This window comes from Cyrtonyx montezumae, unplaced genomic scaffold (assembly GCF_038088225.1).
Source record: "Cyrtonyx montezumae isolate F1298 unplaced genomic scaffold, pur_monq_1.0 scaffold_25, whole genome shotgun sequence".
In the NCBI taxonomy this organism is placed as follows: domain Eukaryota; kingdom Metazoa; phylum Chordata; class Aves; order Galliformes; family Odontophoridae; genus Cyrtonyx; species Cyrtonyx montezumae.
Window position 1 is genome coordinate 4,971,098 of NW_027071992.1, and position 13,550 is coordinate 4,984,647.

The following is a 13,550-nucleotide window of genomic DNA, read 5'->3' on the forward strand; positions in this document are numbered from 1 at the left end:
TCTGCTCTAGAAGTAAAATCGAAGTTTCATGCTTCTATGTAATACAGCTATGCTAAACCCAGACACAGATACAGAATATAATGGACTTGATATTTTAACCATGAGACACTAATAGTCAGTTTGCAAGGTTTCAGCTAACAACTTAATCACTGGCAGAACAGTCATTTTGCATGTACATCAGCAGTACAGCCAGTTGTCACAGTTGTCACTGGTCATAACACAGCATATCAGAAGACAAACATTCCAAATTTCCTCCACCTAGCTCATGTGTTAAACAATTCTTTTAGACTACTGATTTTCCCTGTTCTTGAGCTTCAGAATCACAGGGCTCAGAAGAGCTGTGCTGAAGCACAAGGTCAGCTTTGTAAATATGCAGACAAGTGTTTTACCAACACTACTTACCAGCTTTCCACAGGGATATATAGCACTCCACAAACATAAGAAAAAAAAAAGTGCTTCATTGAGGCAACTACTGCAGTGCAAGTAATCAATTGCTTACCATAAAGCTCTTCAGAAAGCTTCTCATGTTTTCTAGATGTAAAGCAAGCAAAGGCGGTGACAGAGCCTTTATTTGAGGTAGAGGCGCTACAGAAAGGGATATTAGAGATAAGGGGAATGAACTCACCCCTCCCGGCGACCGTTTAGTTAAGGAACGCAGCCGGGGAGGGGGGGGCAACCCGCGCACGCTGAGCCTCTATCTGTGCTCCCGGAAGCGCCACTGAGAGGGAGAGAGCGAGAGGGCAGGTGGAGCTGGGCTCCTCTGCTCCGGTCACTCGGATGCTCATTCACTGGTTCAGGCTGTGACCAGGCAATCCCACTACACCAGACAACTTCAGAGTGATTACTGATTTTTGTTAAGATTCTTAACATAGACATTTTATCTGCCATTATTCCATGGTCAGAACTACAGCTAAGTGGCAAAAATATCTGGTCACCTAGTATATGACATCCCAAAACCATACTACGTGCAGTACGTTGCTTGTACTTTCCACAAACTTACTAACAATCCCATCCATCATTCATCACTGAAGATGGAGTGACACTCTGAACTTCAGGCTGGCCTAAGCATCAAAGCTCAGTGTAGAAACTAAGTGATAATAAAACTCACCAGATGCTCTCGACAAGGGTAAGTTAGAATCAGATTTGACAGAGAGGCCTTGCACAGCCACTAAGCTGAGCAGATAGCTGAACACAGGTACCAAGACAAAATACAAGCCATTAGTATAAAACAACAACAAAAAAAAAGCAAGTCAAGCTTGAAGCATGTGGAAACAAGCCCAAAAGAGTCAATGCTAGTAAAATCCTATCACCAAACCCACAAACATTAGAAATACAAAAATAAGCACAGTACACACAAACTTGATCCTTAACTGTATCACAGACTGTAAATTTGTCTCACACTTTATAAAACTGTTTATTCAACCTTAAGTGCCTCAGTGGTCAAATGTCCTTTATTTCATTAGTCAGTATAAATTAAACATTGTAGTCGGCTGCAGAGCTCCTGTGCTGTATTCTGCACTACTACTGGCTGCCAGTAACCAGTTAGCAGTTAAGCTTGGCTTGTGGACAACAAAGCATCTTACTTCTTAGAAGTCATACAGCTACACAACATTTGATTTTCCCAGACTTTAAAATGATTGTTTGAAAATAATTAGCTCTTGGGAAAAAAAAATAATAATAAAGTCAAATACACTCAAAGATGTATTAACGCCTACTTTTGTTACTTTTGTTTCGTTTCTTCCTATTATGCCACTTGTCCACATTTATTTTTCCAACAGTCCCATAGAATGTTAGAGGTCTGACACCAATGAACGATGAAAGATGACTTATGTAAACAGACAGATTGTTAAATAAAGCAGGAAAAAAGTAAGCCACCTGAATTTTTTAGGATATTAATTCAGTAAATGAGCTTCCGATTTATCTGATCAGCTAGCTCTACTAGTGCAAATTTGAACTTCCTGACAGTTTTTGCAGCATCCTCCTAATTAACGTCAGACCTTCTCAGCCATTGCCCATGCATTTCCAAAGCAAAAATTCCCAGATATTTCAAGACTGTCAAATACACTCATTTGCAACAAGGTGGAAAGGGTTAGAGGGAAAGAAAAGATTAAGGTCTTTCTTTTAAAGCGTGATAGTGCACATCACAATTACCTTAAAATATGCTATACAGGCAAAGATGCCCCTTTTTCATATTTTGTTTTTCAATTGTCAGAAAGGTTTAATGAAACACAGGTAAGAAGCCTACAGTGGGAGATGAATCCACTCAGAAATTTTGCCAAATTAGAAAGCTTCTTTTGTATGTCCACTGAGCTTCTGTAGCAGGCCTTTTATCAGTTCTGACTTAACCATAAAGGAATGTTCTTTGCTTACTTTTAGAAGGCTACATTCCTTGTCTGTTTACACAATTGCAGAATTAAGTAAACAAACAAACAACAAAATAACTATTTTAAGATAGTGACTTACATTCCAGTTTTCTAGACGTCCTAGTGTTTAACAGCAGGGCCAAGGCAACGAAGGCTGAATGCATGCAGTCACCTCAATGGAAACCAGTACAGTAATGCACTGCAAGGACATCACTAAATCATGGTAATTGTCATGTAGAAAGGAGGAAAATGCAAACCAGCACACAGCCAGCCCTAGCCAACATTACTAGCGATCCAGGCCACAGAGGGCTACAAAGCCATGTCAAAGGCTGCATGCACATCCGTCTGAGAGAAGCATTTCACACAGGTAGCTTTAGATAGTGAACCAAGAGGAAAAACTGGAAGTTCAAGGAGACAGCTCTCCCAGCACAAGTGCAGTTATTGGACGGTGCTCAAGTATTCACACGCTATCAGGCTGACTGCATTCCAGGCAACCAGAATTCATATTAAATCTGTACCCTCATTGCACACAAAAGCCCTGTAAAATTTCAAATTAGTTCCTATGACAGGCAAGCAGATTCATAAATTAGAATAGCTTTTGTCAGTTAAAAAAAGTTTTGTCCTTCTTTTATTTTTCTTTTCAAAATTCAGTAAGTTCTCCTATCTAATCCCCAAAGAAAAACAGCTAAAGAGAAAATAAGAGAAAGGGTGCCAATTGCATTCTAGCATTACCATAGCTTCATACTAATATTTTGTCACATCATTACAAAACTTCAGGATCCGTCTCAACAACTAGATTACAAAACAGCAGGTGACATGAAAACTGAACCCATGCAGATACACCTTACAGGATATCACCCAACTTTAACCTTCACTGGTGAGAACTGCTGAATATGATAACACTGCTTCTCACTAAAAAGGTTTTAACTCAAACTTCACAGTCTTATGTAAGGGTTTAATTTAAAAATAAAAATAAAAACAAAAAAGGAAGAACAACAAATGCTATGGCAAAAGTCAGGAACTAGCTACTGATTGTTAAGGAAAACCAATTTGTCCATGACTGACTTTTAAATAGCTTCAGCTTACCCTTACACACATATTTCACTTCTAATTAATCATTCATCTCCAAAAGCACAGAGAGACAGACAGAGAAAGCATCAGCTGCTGGCATGACAACTGGCTCAAATTCAAGAACTGCTACATATCAAAATATGTGACTGTACACAGAGATAGAATCATTTTCTTAAACTGAAAGCAAGCAAGCTTTGAAAATGGAAATGGTTTTCTTCGAAGTGAGGAAAGCCTTGAAATTAGGGGATAAATATGAAACATGAAAAAAATGAAAACTGACAAAAATGAATAATGACAAGTTGATAGGCCAAGTAATATAAAACTTATGTTAAAGTGTTTGTTTTTTTATTGTTGTTGTTGTTCTAAAAATTTCAACTGGAAGCAATTTACTAAATTCTCATGCAGCAACGACATGTCTCACTATGGATTTATTCTATTATTTGTAATTATGTGGCAAGACCCTACAAGGCATGAGTGTCCAACCTTCTGGCTTGCCTGGGCCACATCTAATGAACAGTTTTGTGCTGCACACACAAAAGTTGCTCCAAAATTAATTCCTCCTATATATTCCCACAGAAAATGCAACAGCTACAGAGCACAAGGATGCTTACTGATACAGCAAATTCTCAGCTACAAAACTCTCCTTATCAACACAGTCACCATCATTAGCCATGCATTTTCTCTACTGATGAACTAGAGCCTACATGCTATGCTTGTCAAAATCTGCACCAGCAGAGGAGCTCCACTGTCACTGTCACCACTGCTGAAATGTACCACCCGCCATGCTCATACTGACTGTTTGGTCTCCAGGAACATTCAGCAAGTGTTGATGAATGTCAATAGGTGCCATTTTTTCCACATGAAGAAACTCAATGACACACCTCTGCTGCATATACATTTCCATGTCAGACATCATTCTGTCAGACTGCCCCTCTGCTGCCACCTGCTCCACGGCAACAACATGTACCAGAACACTGTCAGGAAGGTTCAACTTCCATCGCCATACTACCAACATCCACCTCCAACACTGCAGGCCAACAAAAAAAAAAGAGCAGACATTACTTTTGGAGCAGCCATTACTTTTGGAGCAGCCATCATAAAATATATACTGTAGTTCACACATATAAGTAACAAAACTAATTTCAATCTATAGTATTTTTATGAAAAGAAAAAAGCAGAGCAGAGAAAAAAAGGAGAGAAAACCCCACCCAGAACTAGTGGGATACATGACACTGTTTGTGTGAGACTAACACATCAATCCCTGGTTTGATGGCAGTGCACGCAATTCTTTGTGAGCTCTCATGGTGTTTGTGAGTGATTTTGGGTAAAATGTTACTCCTGTACTTCACCCATGACAACAGTTGTCCACAAATATATGTGCTGCCAAAAAGCGATGACAAGGATAAGGATGATTATGAAGTGAGAAGTGCTTCTCTATGGTTAAGAGAAAGCTTATAGAAGTAAAGAGACACAGATTTTTGAGCTGAATGTCTGGTCAAAACTCTGTATACTCCATTTGAAAATGCCCAGTTACGTACTTATGTCAGCTGAAAATGGAAATGCAAATATACATCATCACACACTGACGTTTGGCTGTTGGGGAATGGTAAGTGCACATGTGGAGCCAGGTCATGGGCTGGACATACTTGGATAGGGTTTTTATTCCTGCTTCTTGTAATCACTGAAAAACGCTTACTTTTTCTTGAAATTCAGATTAAGTACCTTTAGAAAGACTCAAAAAGGGGAGGAGCTGACTTTTCCACGTTCATTAATCTAATCTTGAAAGAGGGTTTTTTAGAATTTCCTGCACACACATTTATTTATTTTTAAGAAGAAAAGATTCCAAACAAATTCTTCAAGGTCAAGAACAGTCCATTAGAATACACATATATACTCACTGAAAATAGCTTCTGTGTTCTCTAATTAATACATTGCATTCCAAGTCTAACAAGGAAACTGGAATGCATTCAGCTGTCTCCCTTCCAGGAAGAAATATTTAAAAATGAGTATACTTGTCCCTCCAAACCTGGAAATATTGGTAGTGACTTACAAACTCTAATCACTGAAGGTATTTTTACAAAATCCTAGTGGTTTTGGATGCAATTCAAGAAGTCCAGCAAAAAGTCAGATATTGTTTGCTTACTACATTACCACAATATTGTATTAACAAATTCTAGATTACTTGTTTTAGTCATACGTTCCTAACCAAGCCCCAACATTGGGCTGGCTGCTGAAGAAACCATGCTTGTTTCTGTGGCATGTCTGTAGATGAACAGCCTCTTCCAGGAGAATAATCTCAGCACAACATTCTCCTCTTGGAAAAAATCCACCAGACATACCAGGACACCAAGAGGTTAATGCAGAACACAGTGCTTATATTCACAAACAAAAACCTTAGTTTCATTACTTAATTTTACTTTGATTATTTAGAAAAAAACAAAATCCACTTGTCATCTATGTTTAACCAACAAATAGATGCATATTGTAGGCACTAGCGAAGATCAACACATCTGCTAAAAGGTACATTTCAGTTCACAGCAAAAATGCCTGTGTCAGATTTCTAATAAAATACCTGGTGTGGTTTTAATCAGCAGAAAGGTGTTTCACATTATACTGCTGGCACTCAAACAATTAAACCTTGAAAGAAGAAAAACTACACTTGTTTTATGTGCTGTATAATTCCATGCTATTTTGGGCAAAGATGGCTTGGAAGAATGAAAAAATTATTAACTGGGATCATCATCCACAAAAAGGAGCAGAAAGTTGCTGATCATAATACATGTATGTCTGGTTCTTTACAATATTGCGTTCAGACAGAATTAGAGCAGCTACCAATAGGATCTCATAAAGCTGAAATCCTGGACTGATGGCTTCTCCTGGTTTTGAAAACATCCACCAACTTGTAGCTCTTTTGTAGCAAGAGATGACAAAAGCAACCAAGTCAAAGATAAATTGTTAGCATTAAGAGAAAACTGGGAAAATAAAAAAGTCACAAGTTCTAACTAAAGAACCAGACAAAGAATCATTCAGGTAGTTCCAACTACTATTTCACATTTGAGAGGTTTCATTTGTTTAATTTCAGGGAAAAAAAAAAAAGCAAAACAAAAGACATTATTTTAGTAGCATCCCTCTGAACACATTTCACTGGGGGAGTTCAGAAAACTGCATCTGCTGCTCCACACCAACACTCCAGCTGAACACAAGGTAGCTTCCTAGTTCACAACATGAATATTAAATTCCAGTGCTGTGGTAAGTGCCCATCAATTAATTCTATACATTATTTTCCTTCCCTTGGAAGTTTCTTCCCTCCAACTCACTCTCTTGCCATTCATACCTAAGAGGCATGACTACCATGATTACAAAGTCTTATGCTACTGTGGAAAAGACTACAAAACCTTAAAGGGAGACCTGTATGAGCAAGCAAGGTCTATGCAGAAAAGACAAGCCAAGCTCAAATTAAAGACAGAGTAAGACATTCTAGGAGTACCTGACGTGACGTATCAAAAAAACACTTCAAGTGTTTCTAATGTGGACACAGATACAGCAGCAGGGCTTTCCAACACTGCAGTAAAGGCAGCCTCTGCCCTTCCTGACGCAGAAAGTCAACCTAGCAGAGCACAGGGCAGCTTTTTTTCCCTCCTCCTAGAATAGCTACATTAAGGGCTCTCGCCAGGTCAACTGTGCTATTGAGGGATCATACCTCTTCCTATCCTTGACAGACACTGCTGTGACGACAAGGCAGGGCTGTACACTAATTCAGGACTAACCTCAGGAACCAAATATACACTCCACCAGCTAAAACTGTCTGCTTACTCCTGGCATCTTCATGCAAACACCAAACGAAGCACAGTCAACTTCTAATTTCTCTCCCAGATTGTTCTATTTCCTCAGAGTGCTTTCGTGCTTAGCCTGCAATCTTCACTAAAAATACTTGGTTTGAAATAAATGAAACACATATAATAGAAAAGCTCTATTTTGTACAGTTGAAAAGGTCTGTTCCAGAAACCTACATTCAAAGAGGAAAAGAAAGCCCTTTATGTCTAGTTGAAACATACCAAAACAAACATCAATAAGTTAGATGCAAGAAGAAATTTTAAGTGAGTTTCTCTGGAGAAGAGTATTTCAGAACTAAGTGATGCTAATTACTGTGCCAGGACAATACCACTCACAGAGCTCTCACCAGCCCCACATCAGATCACCCCAAACATCAGTAGTGTGCATCCCTGACACGTTGCTCCTTTTGCTCTTTTCATTACACGTGTGAGACAGAGGTGGAGAGGACAACATGGGAGCACGTGACAATTTTTAGCAGCACATAGACATGAGGTTTTTGAAATTCTAGTACCTGAAATGAGATCTCTTCACAGCAACTAAGTGTTTATTCCAGGCTAGACTAAGAAACGTAGAATCCGGAAGCACTTAGATCCATTTAACTACCAATGCGAATTTCAAACCTCACCCTCACTAACCAAGTCTGCATTTCCTTATAGTGATCATCACTGTTACTGTCACTGTTAAGTAAGGCTGTTGGGACTGATACATGATAAAATGCACTTTGTCCTACAGCTGCACTTTTCAGTGCAACAGTAAACAGAGTTTCCATTACTCACCCTGCACAGGAACACAAGTTCACATTTGTAAGGCCACCAAGTGGCACTCACGCAGATCCATCACAGCTCTCCCAGGGCAGCACCCCACCAATGCTGCACAGACCCAGTCCCAACCCAGGGCCCAGTCACACCCTCCAGCCCATCAGCAGTCACAGTACAAGCTTTGCATGAGAGCTCTGCATCCAGCAGAGCCCTGCCCAAGCTCTGGGCCCAACCATGGTGCTGCCAGAGCACTGAGACACTCACCATCAACAGCTCCAACACTGCTGGAGCACAGCTTTCCAATGGAAGGCTGGAAAAAAAACACAACACAACTGTATTTTCAGCACTTGTCTGGAACATGTTTAAGGGCTCCAGAAGCAGCAGTCAACACTTAGTTGTATTTGTGCATATTTTCTCTCTTCGCATTGACCCTTGCCAATATTACTCAATGCCCCTCCCCTTCAGGAGCTATACAACAAGTTACTTTTTCCTTTCACAAGTCCTTGCTGAGGCCCTGTTCTGTCACTGAAAGCAAAGCACAGAGAAAGCCACACTGGGTGTCCGTCTCCTGGAAAAGATTGCATCTTTTATTTATCGCTCCTTGGCTTTATTTTCACAGCGAATTCCTGGCTTAAATGTAATCATCCAAGAAACCCTCCCTATGTGCACTCCTGTCATTCCTCATCGCTTGCAAACAGAATCAAGTGCAAGCAGAAGGGAGAAAAAAAAAAGAAAAAAATGTCAGTGCTGCCAACCCAACTAAAAGAGCTCTGCTACTGGTTCTGCCAGTCCTGAGGAGCCACAGCTACTTCTCAACCTTTGGAAAAGAAAGACAGTCAAATGATGAAACTTACAAGAAAGTTAATTAGATTAAATAAAAAATTGTCTCGAATACAGCCCTGAGAAGGGCAGCAATGCTGGGAGCGGCAGCAACAAAAATAAATGGCCATGCAGAGGAGTGCAAGTGGAGTGAACAAAAGGCTCAGGACAAGGTGCACTGTGGGGCAAATAATAAAGATAGATGCGTTTTTACATTAAAAAATAATAACAACAATTAGAAAACCGAGCAGGATCCTTTTGTCTGGCTTTCCCTTTAAGAGGTGGGAAATAAACATGAAAACGAGAACAAAGTGGCCGGCTACAAAGCAGACCCCACGCCCCGCGTGGAAGTTCGGGATTCTCCGCGCAGACGAGGGGCACCCCGGCCCACCACGGGGGCGACCGTGGGGGCGAGACGTGGCGAGGCGTATCCCCCGGGCAGAAGGGGAGCACCGAACCCCACAGCCCTTTAAACGCAGAGAAGAGGAGGGAGCATTGTTCCAACGGGAGGAACCGCGGGCCCCCCCGCACACACACGCCTCGCTGTCACGGCCCCGTGCCCCCCACCCTCTCCCCCCCACGCCCGCACGCTGCGGATCTCGCCCCCTCCCTGCGGCTCGCCGCTGCCCTAGAAATGCCTTTGTTCGCCGCTCCCCCCTTCCTCCGCCTCCCTCAAACACGACTCCGGCATTCGCTTTTCTTTATTTCCGAGCACGCCGCATCCCCCCCCCAACAAACACACACGCACACCACCCCCGTGGGTTCGCCTTCTGCTGATTCATTTCCACCGGGGAGGTGTGTGCGCGGGGGGCACCTCCCCCCCATTGTGGCCCGGGGTACGGCGGTGACCCGGATTACCGGGGGTGGGCGCTGAGAGGAGGCAGACCCAAGCGGGATTACACGCTCCGGATTATCGGCAGCGAGAGTTAAAGGGACAGCGACCTGCCTGGGTTCCCCGCCGGGCCGGGGTAACCCACCCGCGCCGAGGGGCAGAGACGCTCCAGAGCCCAGCTCGGGCGAAGGGGCCAGGGGTCGAGGGGCGATTAACCGACACGGGCCCGGCGTGGCGCCCGGTGACTCACCGACTTGCAGGACGTTATCGACGCAGCCGCCGTCGAGCAGCGCGATGCCCCTGCGGAAGGGCAGGCGGTTATCGTCGGCGGCGTCCGCGGCCCCGCCGGGCGCGGCGGTCCCCCCGGGGGCGGCGGCGGGGTCCTCGCTGCCGGTGTTGAAGGAGGAGTACATGCATATCTCCCTCTCGCTGCGGGGGAAGGACCAGTAGACGATCCTGCGCTGCACCGGCTCCGGGATCCGCTCAAAGCGCTCCTCCACCCGCTGGAAGGGCCACTTCTCCGCCACCTTGCGAGCCGCGATGTCCAGCAGGGACTCGGGGCTCTGCGTCTTGCCCAGCGGCAGCAGCCCCAGGGCGGCGGCGGCGGCCGCGGAACTGGGACCGGCGCAGAGCGCTCCGCTGCCGGGTCCGGCGCCGCCTACCCGCCCGCCCGGCCTGCAGCCCGAGCCGTAGCCGGGTCTGCAGCAGAGGCGCTTCGCGGGTGGAGGGAGCTGTCCGCGCTCCGCCATGATCGCGCCGCTTCTAAGCAGACAGCGGAAGTGGCTGTACCCTATAAACGGCACCAGGAAGGCAGCGAGCCACCGCCGGCCCCGAATCCCCGCCCCTTTCGCCTTATACGCCAAGAGGGGCGCGTCCCGCTGCCCCACCTGCGGGCGGCAGTGGGTGGTGCCGTATGTGAGTCCTCTCCACAACCGTAAACTGAGCGGCCCGAGCGCGGCGCCGCCACTCCCCCGTCCCATCCCACGCACACGCGCGCACTCACACTCACTCACACACACACACACACACACATGCACACACACACGCACACACACACACACACACACGCCGCGGGCGGCGCGCCGTGTCACTCCCCCAGCACGCCTCATGGCGTCACGCGCCGTGAGGAACAGGGGGCGGGGCTTCCCTCGACGTCACGCGGGGAGCAGGATGCGGGGGCGGGGCCTGGCCCCGCTCCGCGGGAGCGTCGGGCGGAGTGCGGGTGTGCGCTATGCCGGCGGCACCGGCCGCCCTCTCGGGGAGCTCTCCGCCCGCCGCCGTTTGCCGGCTGTCGTTGCCGTCCCCTCGCTCGGACGTTGAGGTTATCGTAGCGCGCTGTCACCGTAGGCACCAGCTGGATGTGAGCTGTCTGGGAGCCGAGCGCTGCAGGGAGCAGCTGCGGGTGTCGGTCTCGGTTTCGCTATTCATAGCGCGCTGGTTTCTGAGGGCAGAGCGAGGAAACACGTGGAACGTTATGAAAACACACACATACACACACACACGCACAAGAGTTTCACGATTACCTTTGTGTGACAGCAAAGAAGTAACGCCGGCCCCCTCACTTTGCCTTGGTTAACAGCTCCTCTCGTCTTGAAACTGTTCTCCTCCGCATTGCTCCATCGCTGTTTCTGCTTTAAACGCCCAAAGAGGCGCAGGGATGCTGTTCTGTGCTGGGTACCAGGTGTGAGCCAGCGGCAGCAATGAAAATAGCACGTTAACGCTGCTGGGACGATTCTTCCTGTCACGGCGGAGGCGGCAGTAAAAACCGGCAAGGACGGCAATGAAAAATAGCTCTTCCATAATAAGCGAAAGTAGCACGGCTGTCTGTTATCTTAATTTTGTCATCCTTCTGTCTATTCAGAGCTGGGGAAAAATTACCAAACTCACTTAGGAAACCCCAGAGAAAAGCCCATCGGTGCACATTTTCATCCTTCTACCACTCAGCAGGAAGAGCTGCTTCCAATCATATATGGATGCTGCTGATGCTTTTTTCTTTGCTGGGCTGGAGGGTACTTGAAGAAGTAGTGGCATCTTTGCTCTTGAAATGGTGCCATAAGCAACAATGGTACTTCTCCTTGGGCTCTGCACTGACCTAGCACTCTTAACAGTTTACAGATTATCTGAGTCTGAAGTTTCCTTCTCCCACCAGTAGGGCAGAGGGTAACTAGGAAGATGTGTAAAGTCTAGCGGAAAAAAATCAATGTCTTAAACAAGTACCTTATCTGTATTTAAGTGCGTAGTTAGTTTTTCTTTTGAAGGATTTTTTTTTTTCTTTTGTGGAAAGAACTTACTGAACTGTATATTTGCTTCCTCTTTTTCAGCCTGGAAGGACTGTATTGCAGAGTTACACGGAGGGAAAGCAGAGACTGTGGAATAGCAAACTTAACATGGTTAACCTCTTAGCACTTAATCATTCTCAGTTCTGTGAGCTACTTGGAAAAACATCCTTGTGACCACTCAGTTTAATTTGTTCTTCATTTTTCAGAGCATTCGACCACTTGCAGTCATTCCCGTTCCTTGCTGTTGCACATACAAGGTCTGAGCACTCTACTAGTTGCACTAATTTGAAAGAAAGATTGTGTGCAGTTGTCTTTGTATGAAGAAAACAATGGTCTGTATGTAGAAAATGGATTGAGGACTGCCCAGTGCTGGCTAACATGAGTCACCCTGGTGGTTAAAATGTATCTGGAAAGATGAGAACAACAAAACCCAAGATAGCTTTCAAGCTGAACAAGAGTCTATATTAATGCATGGGATAAAATATCTCTCAACGCTATAAGGGTAGGAGGTCAGGGATGAAAAGGAGGAAATGAGGAAAGGCTGAGTAACCTGGGCCTGTCCAGCCTGGGGAAAAGAAGACCGAAGGGGAATGTGATCAGTGTTTATAAATATCTAAAGAGAGAGGGAAGTCATAAATGGATGAGGCCAGTCTCTTTTCAGCGGTGTGTAGTGACAGGACAAGCAGTAGTCGCCTGAAACTTGAATGTATGAAGTTCCATGCAAACATGTGGAAGAACTTCTTTCTGGTAAGGGTGACAGAGGACTGGAACGGGTTGCCCAGAGAGATTGTGGAGTCTCCTTCTGTGGAGATGTTCAAGACCCATCTGGATACCTACCTTTGCAACCTACTGTAAGGTACCTGCTTTACCAGGGGTTTGGACTCGATCTCGAGCTCCCTTCCAACACTGCAATTCTGTGATTTTGTGTGATGCTGTGAAATTTAGCAAAGGAGGCTAAAAGTTTCTTAAAGCTGAAGCTCCATGAATAAGTGCAAGCTAAATTACTAAGCATTAATTTAAACTGTTGATCAAGAGATGGCAGCATTAATATAATCAAATGCAAGAAAGACTTAGAGATATACTGAAACAGTTAAATTTATGACGCTAAAAGGTTTTTTTTTAACCTGCTTCTGTAAGGACTTCTATTTAACAAAGCAATTTGAAGACAGTTTGTAAGAAAGCTATAAATTTTATGGATTACAAATGTATTTTAACATTTATCATTCAAAAACTTGAAAAACACTGCTGTAGATAATAACATTGCTAGACTTCACAGTTCTCTGAAAATTCAAATGCAGGAAAAGTAGGCAGTTATGATGAATGTTGGTAAAGATGGGTCAATGAAGAGAACAGCATGCCTGATTTATGCCTTTGGCTTAAAATGTTTCCTAAAATAGTTTAAGTTGTTGTGTCCAGAAACTTATTTTTAGAAGTTAAACATAGAAATCTTGCCTTTACTAGCCCTTTAAATCAAATTGGATACTTCAGGATAAATATTGCTAGCTCATTTAGGGCTCATTTTGGAGTCATTCTATTAAAGTGTAAATAAACCAGCAGGACTGAAAGAGACCTTTCAAAGAACAGCTTTTTATTC

At 44.4% G+C, this 13,550-nt stretch overlaps 1 protein-coding gene across 1 annotated transcript in view; it reads right to left on the minus strand.

Moving 5' to 3' along the window:
• ZSWIM6 (zinc finger SWIM-type containing 6) overlaps positions 1-10,426 on the minus strand; it is a 111,965-nt gene extending 101,539 nt beyond the window's left edge. The window contains exon 1 of the mRNA XM_065739841.1: positions 9,928-10,426. Coding sequence (XP_065595913.1) covers positions 9,928-10,426 — 499 coding nt within the window. The remainder of the gene's footprint in view (positions 1-9,927) is intronic.
• Positions 10,427-13,550: the final 3,124 nt, after the last annotated feature.